The sequence below is a fragment of the Maylandia zebra genome, linkage group LG15 (assembly GCF_041146795.1).
Source record: "Maylandia zebra isolate NMK-2024a linkage group LG15, Mzebra_GT3a, whole genome shotgun sequence".
Taxonomy (NCBI): domain Eukaryota; kingdom Metazoa; phylum Chordata; class Actinopteri; order Cichliformes; family Cichlidae; genus Maylandia; species Maylandia zebra.
Genome location: NC_135181.1, coordinates 32,185,530 through 32,198,906, shown reverse-complemented (window position 1 = coordinate 32,198,906; position 13,377 = coordinate 32,185,530). Strand labels below are relative to the sequence as shown.

Sequence of the window (13,377 nt, the reverse complement as noted above, 5' to 3'; positions counted from 1 at the left end):
TGTAGAGTACGCTTGGGGAGTGTGATTGTGTGTACAGCGTCTCTTTATGTCTGTCTCCACGTTGGTTGAGTGTGGAGTGAGTGCATATGAGAGCATGAGGGTGGGAATGGATGTTTGTGTCTGTGTGTGCCCGTATGTCTGTGTCTATATGTCAGGTTGGGTATCAGACGCCACCTCTCTGGGGACACCTCAGGCCCTCCAAGGTTTGGAGGCCTATCTCCACCCACCACCACTTCCCCTGCCGGTGGCGGACTCCCTCAGGTGTCGGTGTGTTGGTGGTTCTTTGTATCTGGGGGTGGGCGTCCGGGTACACACCGGCTCACTCCTTGGCGGCAGCTTGTCGGGGCCTGGGGCCTGGGGCTCGCTCGGGCCCCTTTGGAGGTGCGGTGCCCCCGGCCTCTCGGCCTGGGGCTCGGTCACTCAGGCACAGCTGGGGGCTGGCGGAGCTCACGGGCGCGTCACTGCAACTCCCCCTGACTTCTGCTCCGCGGCTGCTGGGCGAGCCCTCATCTGGGACTCTCCTCAGCTCTTACTGGAACAGTGGCGCGGCTGCCCCTCTGTTGGTCTTCCATGGTCTCTTGTATTCTGGGGGCCTCTGGATGTCTGGAGTTTTGATCTCCTCCATACCCACTTCACACCCTGGAGGACGGGGCTGTGGCCCCCCCACACTCCCTAGCAGATCATTACATGGAGAAACCTTTGGAATGCAAGCATGCTGATCCACACAGGTATGCACACATGGGTATTCACAGACGCGGACTAAAGCTTTCTTGGCTGCTGCCTCAAAGCACACTGTGCGCTGTCTATCTTGCGTGCTGCACAATATCGTTTATTATTTAGTAAATATTGATATCTATGACTAGCTAGTTTATTGTGATGGTGCTTTGTTTTCTCTATTATTATGTTGCTCTTTGTTGTTTGCTGTCTCCTCTGTTTGTTTTTTTTGTTTGGTTTTTTTTTTTTTCTCCATACAGGTGACCCAGGAGTTCTTTTTTTTTTTCTCTCTCTTCCCCCCCCTTCTCACCGTCTCTTCTCCCCTTTGGTTTTCTTTCTTTCTCTCCCCCTCTTTCTCTCATTCATTCCCCCTGTCCTATTTATTAAAAAAAAAAAAAATGACAAAGGATGAACTGAAGCTCTGCCATCACGTAATGTCGCATACTGCTGTTTCTGATGTCATTTAAAAAAAAAAAAATAATAAAAAAATAAAGTATGTGTGTGTGTGTGTGTTCCTATACTAAATCTTCTTCGTCCGGTTCATCTTCTTGTGGCAGTCCAACATAGGTGATTACTGTGGTCTGTACCATTTTGTCAATCATGGATCTTATGCATGGTAGGATACATATGGAAAACAAGCATAATAATAGAAGCAGAACTCCTATCAGTATGAGTCCTTTTATCACGAGGGTCTTCCAGCTGCCGCTCAGCAGCCAGGTCAGCCAGTCCTCTGTGTTCGTGACATAGTCTTGTTGCTACGCATTACTCAGTTGTCGCAACTTGTCTAGGGCGGTGGTCATGGTCAGGGAGTGCACGTTATCCGGGATATAGGTGCAACAAGTGGTGTTGAATAAGACACAGAGGCCCCCTCTCTCAGCGAGAATCATGTCCAGGGCGACCCTGTGTTGCATGACCACTATTCTGATCGCGTCGATTTCCTCATTCTGAGCCTTGTTTATCTTTGTTGAGCTGTTCAGGAAAAGTCCAAATCGATAGTCGAGAGTCTCAATTCTTAGCATGTTTTTTCATTTCCGACCCATCGGAACAGTGAGTGCAGGACCTTCTGTCCGGTGGTCCACAACTTGAACTCCGCTGGTACATCACTGCCCCAGATTGGGTCATGAGGTTGCACGTCATCAGTGCTCCTCTTGCGTCTTGGTTGGTTTTGATGGAATACTCTGAATGTGTGATCTGACACTAAAATTGGGGCGCAGAGTCCGGTGCTGTTGGGTGGGATGGTGAAGTATGTCTTTGAGCCACATGCCCACGCTGTCCCCTGCACCCAATATGTGCCATTCAGGAAGCTTGTCTGTGCCTTTCTGTCCTGTGGCATTCGGAAAGTCTGGGAGCAGTTTCGGTTCCTTCCCAGCCTTCTGTTGCCGTATGCGAAGGTGAAACATATTGGATGTTGTATTCCTGGTTCCCTCCTGACGTTGAATGATTTTCCCCTGTTATTGGTTGCAGGGGACACTGGAAACAGTTTATTTTGCGACACCACGAAACAAACGATAGCGTAAAATGAAACGATAGACGTTTTTATATCATCATCCGATATATATCGTTATATCGAACAGCCCTACCCATATGGAAAAGAAATAGTAAAAACCTATATGTGATTACTCATGAAAGTGGCCACTTTCATGAGTAAATCATATAAGGCTTACATGATTTTCTCATGAAAGTGGCCACTTTCTCATTACTTTCATACATTGTTTTAGTAAGTATCCAAAACATACAAGTTTCATTATATAATTTTTCAAGGGATCTTATATCTGTTTTCACTCTTATATGCTTTTCATACAAGTTTCACACAAGACAGATACAAACTTTATAAGATTTATATATATCTTTTCCATATGGGTAGTAATGACTTCATAAACTTCTTCACAAATTTTTTTTTTATCATTAGAGAAAAAATTACCAATAATTATCCCACAGATGTAATATTATCTACAGCTACTTTCAGTACCATTGATATTCATTTAGACTCTTTTTCTCCAATTGATCTTTCTGAGTTAACTTCAATAATTACTTCGTCCAAACCATCAACATGTCTTTTAGACCCCATGCCTACAAATCTGCTCAAAGAAGTCCTGCCATTAATTAATGCTTCAATCTTAAATATGATCAACCTACCTCTAATAATCGGCTATGTACCACAGGCCTTCAAGCTGGCTGTAGTTAAACCTTTACTTAAAAAGCCATCCCTAGACCCATCTGTCTTAGCTAATTATAGGCCAATCTCCAACCTTCCTTTCATATCAAAAATCCTTGAAGGCGTAGTTGTCAAACAGCTAACAGATCACCTGCAGAGGAATGGCTTATTTGAAGAGTTTCAGTCAGGTTTCAGAGCTCATCACAGCACAGAAACAGCTTTAGTGATCTTATGGCCTCTGACAGTGGACTCATCTCTGTGTTTGTCCTGCTAGACCTTAGTGCAGCGTTCGATACTGTTGACCATAATATCCTATTACAGCAATTAGAACATGCTGTAGGTATTACAGGTACTGCGCTGCAGTGGTTTGTATCATATCTATCTAGTAGACTCCAATTTGTTCATGTAAATGGAGAGTCCTCTTCACACACTAACGGTGTGTTCACACCGAACGCGATGGACGCGAATAGAGCGTCAGGTTTACATGTAAAGTCAATGGAAAGGCGCGATGACGCGCGATTGCGGGTCCCGCGAAAATTCGGAAGCAGATTTGCGTCGCGAAAACGCCAAAACGCGTGAAACGCGCGTCAGTGTAGCGCGTCTGGCGCGTTTGACTCGCGAATAAAACCACGCGCGTGAGTTTTTGTGTTGCATTTTGTGCATACGCGCGTTTCGCGTCTACCGCTCGAGTTGGAAAAATCTGAACTCCAGCGTCAAATCGCGCCGCGACAACCAATCAGGAGCCTGGTGACGTGGCTGTTACCTAGGTCAAAGGGGCAGATCCAGCCAAAGCCTTTCATACTTCAATGGAGGGGAAGGCTAATCAATGCGGTAGCAAACAACTCGGAGCTGTACAACACCAGCTGCTTTCAGTACCGAGACAGGAATAAAAAGGACCGAGCTTGGAGGAAGATATGTGAAGAGATCGGGCAACCTGGTAAGTTCATTCATTTCTCTTTTGAAAGTTTTCACTGACCCGGGAAGCCGCACAAAAGCTAGCAAGCCACCGCTATTTTCCCACTGACGTACAAATACCGTTCTGCTTTTATGCATGTTGTCATTTAGGAATATATTTTATTGTTTATTAATAAACAGCACACAGTAGTCCCGCTGTTCATCCGTCACTGCTTTGCTTTTTCGCTGATTTTTTATTGCACAGTACAGCATTGCATTCTGCAGCCTGATTGACAAATCTCCTGCGCTTGCCAAATTTATCACGTTTGGTTTTGATAACCATCGCGTCCAATAGAAAAAACAGCACAAAAACACCCATAACTATGAGCCTCATTCGGAAATACACACCTGCACCGTGAGGGAAAAAGGCGCACGAAAGTGGCGGGCAGATGAAGACAAACCGCGGCATAATAATACTTTTACGTTTTGCAATCTACAAAGGTTTGCACTTTGAGAATCAATTGTGAGAACTGTGACCAGGGGCTAGTTATTCTGAGAACCCCTGCAATAAATGAGGGACCACTGTCTACTCTACGATTATTATATCCAACCTGTTAACATTTAATACTGTATTGATAGAACCAACTGATTCTGCAGCAGAGCATCCCCAGTCCCTGAGCTCCTGCTGCTGCACCCACAGATATGTACAGCAAGCACTGATACCTTTTTAGTCGGTGGGATTCCCTTGTGATCACCTTTACTAAATATCTACAACCAATCTGATTATATCCTGTTATTGTTTTTGTTTTGTTTTTCAATGTTGAAATTAAAATCTAGTAGCAGCCTTCTCATTTCTTTCTGTTTTGTGCTGTTTTACAGGCCCACGGAGGAGGACGGCTCCGAGGCAGATGAGGGACGGGTCCCAGGACGGTCCATCGGCGGTGGAGCTGGCCATCCTGGAGTCCCTGAAGAGGCCACACCAGTCTCCAATGGAGCATTTCCTCCTCAGCCTTGTTCCTGCTCTGGAGAGCAGCTGGTCCTTTTTATTCCTGTCTCTCTGTAAATTCTTATATTTTATATATTTATGTTTAATGTTTTTCTGTTTGAGACTTTTAATATTATTTCAAATAAATGTTTATAATGACTAATGTCTCAGTTCTACTACACAGCAAATGTTGGCACACAACTTGACACATGTAGAATTTATTTCATATTATACTAATGACAAAATATACTGATACAGTGGGATGCAGAAGTTTGGGCAACCTTGTTAATAGACATTATTTTCCTGTATAAATCGTTGGTTGTTACAATAAAAAATGTCAGTTAAATATCATACAGGAGACACACACAGTGATATTTGAGAAGTGAAAAGAAGTTTACTGGATTTACAGAAAGTGTGCAATAATTGTTTAAACAAAATCAAGCAGGTGCATAAATTTGGGCACCACAAAAAAGAAATGAAATGAATATTTAGTGTATATCAATGTGTGTGTCTCCTATATTATTATTTGTGCCTTTGTCTGGATGTGCTTCCCATCCAGAGCTGCACAGCACAGAGGAAAGTTCCAGCGCTCCTGGAATCCCTCTGTGATGGACCGCCAGTCTCCAGGTGAAGGCACAGCCATGAAGTCGTCCACTAGACAGTCCCAGATGGACGTCGCTGCCTGGGGGGTGATCTGGCTCACCGTGGACACACCGACTCTGAAACTGAACGCGATGGTCCTGAAGGAGTCCCCGGTGACAAGGAACCTGGACAAAATTGTTCAAAATCAGTATTATGTGTACTGCAGTTACAAAATACATTATTCAAATTCCAAAATACTTTTGTGATGTCAGATATAAATCACAAAACTTAAATCTTACATAAAACATTTTGTAATTATAAGGATAATTACAAAATGTATATTAGATAATATCTAAAACAGTTGTGTTTTGTTTTAACTTTAACATATCATAATTTGATTGGTAGCAACTTTCACAACTACAGTGAGCCAATCACTCATAATTCCTAAACATGTCAATCAGGTAGGAATGAAGTAAGACATTAATAGAAATAAAGAGTTGTGTGTTGACATGTAGCCCTTTCCTTGCTTAAATCATTAATATTTTTGAAAAATTAATCTGTGATAAGACAGCTTATCAAGATAGAACCATGTAACTAGAGATGAACCAAACTGTTCACAGTTTTATCTAACTCTGTTTTAATAAAGGCTGTGACCCCTGCTATAGAGTCTGACAGCTGCAGGGATTATATACAAATATTCAACTATCCCAGAATTAAACCAGGTCTAAATAAAAAGGAGTGAGTATCACTACAAAGGTTAACTCAGTGGTCCTAATGCTACAGTTTGATATCAGCAAACACCGAGCGCATACATTGATGTGACACCACAGCCATGCTATCATTCAAACACTGATAACAGCATAAATCGAATTAAATCGGGACTTGATGAGAGCTTCTGAGTATCACTAGAAATATTATAAAGAGTCGTCTCTGTACCACAGTTTGCTTTCAGTAAACACCGACAGCATTCACTGTTAGCATAGCACATCCATGTTAGCAGTGTATAACTGGATGGATTAGCATATTAGCACAGATATCAATAAAGGACTACCATATTAAATAGTTTTACTAACCTCAGGCAGACGGACAGGCGCTCTGCAGGTGGGATTGAGCGTCTGTAGTTGGTGTTTAAGCGGGCGATGCTGGGACCGACGAGGGAAAGCAGGTCCTCAAACTGGCCGACGGTGATAGCGCTGGAATCGGCCGTCATCCAGGCGCAGCTCCTGGAGCAAGTGGTGAAACTCACCAAACTGCTCACGCCTCTGGAGGACCTGATGGACCCAGGTACGGCGAGGACGTCTTTTACGCCGCTGCTCTGCTCTCCACAGTACATAGAGAAGGGAGACTCTCTCTTCAAGCGCTAGCTCGATAGCTGCCATCTTGCAAAGATACCAGTCTGGCACAACTCCCTCCCACATTCCTCCCACATTTCCGGTTCACGCGCGTCAAAATATCATATTTTGAGGCGCGATGGATTTTTCTTGGACACGCGTTGAGACGCGAATGTACACGCGTCAAATTAGGGGCGTTTGGGGCGTTTTATTCGCGTCCATCGCGTTCGGTGTGAACACACCGTAAGGTCAATTATGGTGTTCCACAGGGTTCAATGCTAGGACCAATTCTGTTTACATTATACATACTTCCCTTAGGCCAGGGGTCGGCAACCCTAGGCACACGTGCCACAGCTGGCACGCGAAGGGTTAACTGATGGCACAACCATAGCTGGACTGGCCATCGGGCATACCGGGCATTTGCTCTGTGGGCCGAAAGGTGGTGGGTATTTTTACACACTGGCCAGCTGGATGCTGACCAGTATGTAAAACTAACTCAGTTGTTTGGTGGTGGCTATGGCGTAGCTTCCACAGATTCAGTAGCATTAGTAAGTGGTGGAGGCCAGCAGGTGGATGAGGGAGAGGGGAGGCAGGAGGAGAGACCCGAGGCAGCCACCGGTCCGAGTGTCAGGTGAACTGAACTTCAGGTAAGAAGTTATGACCTGCAGTCTATCTGGGTCAGTTGCCAACCGACCTGTAAAAACAGAATCGTCATGATATCGGTTTGGATATGTGGTGAGAGGGAAACACAAAGATGAATCATCAGAGCTGCATTGAGTTTTTCCTTTCCAGTCACCTTTCTCACTCACTATGTGTTAATAGACCTCTCTGCATTGAATCATACCTGTTATTAATCTCTGTCTCTCTTCCACAGCATGTCTTTCATCCTGTCTTCCTTCTCTCACCGCAACCAGTCGCAGCAGATGGCCGCCCCTCCCTGAGCCAGGTTCTGCCGGAGGTTTCTTCCTGTTAAAAGGGAGTTTTTCCTTCCCACTGTCGCCAAAGTGCTTGCTCATAGGGGGTCATATGATTGTTGGGTTTTTCTCTGTAACTATTATTGTACGATCTACCGTACAATATAAAGCACCTTGAGGCGACTGTTGTTGTGATTTGGCGCTATATAAATAAAATTGAATTAAATTGAATAAGTGGAAAAAGATGGATCGATGAATGGATGGGGGACAATTTTATTTTCAGCTCTTCTCCCACTATAGAAGCAAATCCTAAGGCTCTTTCAAGAGCTGCTCTGATCTACTCTTTTCTATTACAGTTTATTTTGTTCCTTTCCAAACTTTAACTTTGTTATTCTAGTCATCCCTGTGTATTTCTATCTCTCCAGTTATTGCTCTCTCTCACACTGTCTGTGTGTGTGTTTCTGTGTTATATGGTGAGCTACATCGAATTTGGAAACTACACTACTGAATGGCAACAGCTTCACTGAAAGTATGTCTCAGCCTTGTCAGCACAACTGGAACAGAAACAGTGAAGGAAGACGCTTAACCAGTGACCAACAAGAAGGCTGGGATAAGTTCCTTATGTTTCAAATTACATTCTTATATTAACAATGTCTTTTACTGCATTACATTCACATGTTTTTAGATCAAGTGGAAACATGGAAACAAATCAGCTTCCATCTTTTGGTCTCCTTGCACATACACAAAAGCTGACATTACAGTGAATGGCATAGATCAAAATGAAAGAGCACAAAAGTTAATCTCTGCGCACACACCTACATGAAGGGGGAAAAAATGTATAATTTTTACATGTTCAGTCTTTTGAGAATTTGGAAAAAGTCAAGGAGAGCCTTAAAGTCAGAATTGTCATTTGACATGCAGACACACTGTTGGGTTCATGATGTTCAGACGTTCTAGGCAAAGACCTTTATTTTTGTATCAAGCACCAGCCTAGTATGGAATGCCAGGACTGCCATAATGAATTAATTAAATACACCATTAAATAATTAATTAAATCTGGCAATAATTAATTAAAGTTCGAAATAATTAATTACATAAATATTTACGACACATGTAATTAATTAATTATTGACACATATAATTACTTATTGACACATTTAATTAATTATTTATTTATTTCACATTTTAATTAATTATTGCCACATTTAAATAATTATTTAATGGTGTATTTAATTAATTCATTTTGGCACAGTTGACTCCTTCAGTTCTCACCATGAAATTATTTTATCTGTCAGCCTATATCATTTTGTGCGGCTGGATCTGGAATGGTGTGCTATGACTTTTGGTGTTTATGACTTTTATAGTTTTTTAAATGTTAATATTTTAGTGCTAATTTTCCCGCGCTTATCTGCCGCACAGTATTGAGACATGGGTTACATATGTTATATCATTTTGTGCGGCTGGATCTGGACTAGTATGCTATGACTTTTGGTGTTTATGACTTTTATAGTTTTTTAAATATTTAGATTTTAGTGCAAATTTTGGCCCATTTCTAGGCCCATGGGAAAGATTCATCTTTTGGCCCCATAGAAACAGACTTCATTTGTGGTGTGTTGGCTCTCTCTAGTGGTATACCGGGAGTAGTACGGCCAAAAGGGTGTATGCTTGGTGGAAAACTCCATATCCCACAATTCATAGCACGCCTCTACACAGTCAAACAATGGCGGCCACCACTTCGTTTTATATGTCTTTTATTAGTGTTTCTAGGTCACAAAATAAACTTTTAAGACATTTTCGTGTAAACTTCAAATATCTGCTCGTTTTATCAAGACATCCCATATTAGCAACAGTTCTCTTACGATGTTGCTGCTAGCTGGTTAGCTAGCAAGCACGGCTAGCTAGCGCGGCTAGCGCCACTTCGCTAAAAAGCACCCAGGCTTGGCTTACAGTGAGGCAGCTCACACTCCTTTCACCCCCCCCCCCCCCCCCCCCCCCCCGATCGCTCGCAAAGAGTCTGTGTCTCAGCTGGACTTATTTTTAGTTTATATGGGACGATGATGCTGGTCGAGTTGTTTGGTGGTGGCTAACGCGGAGCTACAACAGAGGGCAGCTAGCCACCGGTGTATGACAGAAAGGACATGCAGGAAAAAGAGACATACTAGGCGGCCGCCGATCGACCGGTGGTGGCTAACGCGGAGCTCAAACAGAGGAGAAGCAGACCCAAGGCGGCTGCCGGTCGGAGCGTCAGGTTAACTGAATTTCAGGTAAGAAGTTATGAACTGCACTCTATTTGGGTCAGATACACTGCAAAAACAGCTATACTTGAAACAAGCCAAATGTTCTTAAATCTGACAAATTTTTCTTGTTTTGAGCAAAAAAATCTGCCAATGGGGTAAGCAAAAGTTGCTTGACTAGAATTCTTAAAACTAGCAAATTAATCTAACTGCCATATGCCTTTTAACTAGACAAAATTGTCTAAAATGTATGCTTATTTGAAGAAAATGTGACTTATTATAAGTAAAAGACACTTTGATATTTAGAAAATCTGCACCTAAAATGAGTATTATGCTTTCTTGAACAAGCTGTTTTCAAGAATTATTTGCTTACTTTAAGATTCTACACCTTAATTTAGATTTTTCACATTAAAAAAAACACCTTACTATAGGACAAATTTTCTTAAAACTGAATTGTTTCTTTCTTGATTGAGCTAACTATAAGAATTATGTTTCGACTCTGAGAACAATAATCAGCAAAAATTCCTGAGAATAAGACACCATCTCTTCAAAAAGCTACTAAAAATAAGGGAATTCATCTTAAATTAAGACAGCAAAAGCACTCTTAGATTTTGCGCTTTTATTGACACAGCAATGGGTCAGTAACTCACTGAGGTCTGTTCCAGGAGAATCATGCCTAAAATTATACATTTCAGCAGGGTACTGTGTAACATGGCCAATATAAGAAGTGCATATTCCAGATACTCTTAACATGAATAATAACAGTATAACACACTCATGGCTGGTATCAAAAATAAATTTTGCTGAAGCTTAAAACAATCACTATTTCAAATCCTATATTACATAACATTTTAGAAGAACAAGTTTAACGACCACACAAACAAACGTGTTTTACATTTGAACAACTTTTCTATAGAAAAAAAAACAACCTCACTGACTAACACTGAGTCTGATAAACAAGGCAGATGTAGTCTGTCATCTGGGAGACTCACTCAATGAATGACTTCCACTCACCAAGCGCCTTCTTGTAAGAGGGGGTTGAATCTCGGTCATGGATGGAGTCTTTGAGTATTTCAGTTTGCAAGACAGACAGCAGCGTGGAAATGCACTATGGATATGTGAGGTGGAGGGCATAGTAATATGCCATCAGATAGAGCAGTCCCTCATTAAGATCCTTCCGGTCAAAAGTGCTCACCGGTGTGGTTCCAACAGCTATCATGCAGTTGCCTTCAGAGACAAGCAGAACTGGACAAGCCAGGGGTCGCTGACGCAGGTAGCCTCCAGGGTCTTCTGAAGTCTACATGACAGAAAAAAAGAGTATTAGAACAAGACTGTAAGAAACACAATTTTTGAGTTGCATTACAGTTTAAAATAGATCAACTTTTTTTGTAGGTTTTATTAACATCAACATGTTATGGGGATCTGAACTTTAAGAATATTTGACTGACTCCACAGTAAAATATATAAAATGAAAACATGAGTAACTGCAAAATTCAACAATATATACACATAGAATATTGCAGCCTTACCTTTAGGACATGGAAAAAAGCCTCACTACAGATGCCCAGCTTCTTAGGTGGTACTGTGCTGGAAGGGAAAAGCATGGGAAGGGCTCTGAACACAGCTGCTGCATGTTCCACTGGTTTGAAAAAAGAAAAATAAGACAGGGCAACACCATTAAACATTGCAAATAATGTAATCTGCAAAGCATAAATGTAGACAAATCAAGATACTGTAGCATTACCTCCATCCAAAGTTTTTGGATGGAGGTAAGTGCTGGGTTCCTCTCTGAAGAAGTCACCATCTCCAGTAGTTGTTAGCGTTTTTTCAGCAGCAGTCTTGTTCTAAAATACAGTGTACATAGGGCTAATTTCACATAAAATTGCACAAGAACTTTAGGTCTCTAAATATGAAAGATAGTACAACAAAATATCAGTAAAGTGTTGAACAATAAAAAATATGTATATTTAATAAATGTGTAGGCCACTTGATTTAAATCAAAACTAAAGAAGATTCTACTGTCTATCTGTTAAGTGAGTATTGGTGGAATTATTTGAAACTGCATAAAACAAGCTGGTGTGTTCTCAGTTTTGTCACACAGCGATAGGACAGAACTTACTTCTTCACATTTGTGCACTGCAAGCCATAGAGCCCGACGCCTGAGGCAATGTTCAGGACCAGGAAACAGATCTTTGATGTCATCTCGTGAAAGTGATGAGAGCAGGTCTTCTCCAACATTTGCTTCTGCAATAGGAGTTTCCAATTATCACTACATTGCTTTATCCTCATGTGCAAGCCAGCTGACAGCTTTGCTTGGGTAACAGACAGGATACATAGGAAACATAATTTAATATTTACCATTTAAAACCATGACTCTATTCCATTATTCTCCCTCCTCACTGCTCCACAGGTTCTAAATTACCTTCCTCCTATTGACTGGTAAAAGTAATATATTTGTGATACATCAATTAAATGCATGTATACATATAAATGTTTTTTTTTTTTTTGCTTCCTGGGCTAAAGTATATAATGAAATAACTTCACTAATAGAAATTTGAAACTCCCACAATTTCTGTAAAACTGGCATTAACTTATGGCACTTTGCACACTTGTTGAATAAATTCACAGACACTGAAACTAATAACTGGACATGAATTCTTTCATAACTTTCTGCACTAGCATATTTAAAAATGCTAATGCAACTAAGCTAACCGCACAGCTAAGTTAAGCTAACAACCGGGTATAGCCTGCCATGCTAGCGACTTAACATGCAACATACCAGAACACAAAACATAGAAAAAACAAAACAGTCACATACCTTTCAGGTTGGCAATTGTTATTTCGTCCAGTTTTTCCATAGCGTGCCTTAATTTCTTCACACTGTACCAACTGTATCGCATCTACACCCAGACCCCAAAATCCTGCAATCCAACCGCTTAGGCACGGAGCTAGAGGCGGGAAGGTGGGCTGTACCAACTCAGGAGTATGGGGTTGTGTACGGAAATAGTTTAGTTCGCTCTTTTATACCTATAAAATGATATATATTTAAATATTTGACTATTTAGTTAGATTACGTTCTGTAAATACTGACGTGTGGGTGCTGTTACTTACTACAGCTGTTATAAGGCACTGAATTAGGATAGCCATTCCTACCCCATAATGGAATAATCCTGGTTATCTTGACTTTATGGGAAAAGTAGTTCACAGACCAGTAAAACAAAATGATTTGGCGCTGTGTTATCTACATCGTTTTTGTGGGTCTGACCCTCAAATCCCTACTGAGTCATATTAATTCTGCACATAGCCATAGTCCAGATTTCCGTGAAGATTGTGGCATAGATGGATGTGTCAAAGAATATCGTGTTTACAGCTAATTTTGGTATCACATTCTTCGAACACACTCCGACCACCTTGCCAATGGACGATGCAGCGGATCGATTAGGACCCAAAAATCTGTAAGGTGAGACTGACTATATACTTTAATATCTTTGAAAATAATCATATGAAATATTCATGTTAGATGTCTACTTGTTTTTACAGCTTAACAGTAGATATGTTAATGCTTATT

The 13,377-nt window shown here is 41.4% G+C and overlaps 1 protein-coding gene and 1 long non-coding RNA gene across 3 annotated transcripts; both read right to left on the bottom strand.

Moving 5' to 3' along the window:
* Positions 1-5,262: 5,262 nt before the first annotated feature.
* Positions 5,263-6,891, bottom strand: LOC143412552 (uncharacterized). The gene is made up of 2 exons (XM_076873595.1): positions 6,404-6,891; positions 5,263-5,515 (listed from the first exon to the last, which is right to left on the bottom strand). Exons 1-2 carry the CDS (start codon positions 6,661-6,663, stop codon positions 5,263-5,265), a joined length of 513 nt encoding a protein of 170 aa, XP_076729710.1. The 5' UTR covers positions 6,664-6,891.
* A 3,855-nt stretch (positions 6,892-10,746) lies between these two features.
* LOC143412805 (uncharacterized) lies at positions 10,747-12,758 on the bottom strand. 2 transcript variants are annotated; one of them, XR_013093339.1, is made up of 4 exons: positions 12,628-12,758; positions 11,929-12,053; positions 11,339-11,653; positions 10,747-11,106 (listed from the first exon to the last, which is right to left on the bottom strand). It is a non-coding gene; the product is annotated as an uncharacterized LOC143412805 (long non-coding RNA). The 2 variants fall into 2 exon arrangements; XR_013093338.1 differs by having other exon boundaries at positions 11,339-11,448.
* Between the last annotated feature and the right edge of the window lie 619 nt (positions 12,759-13,377).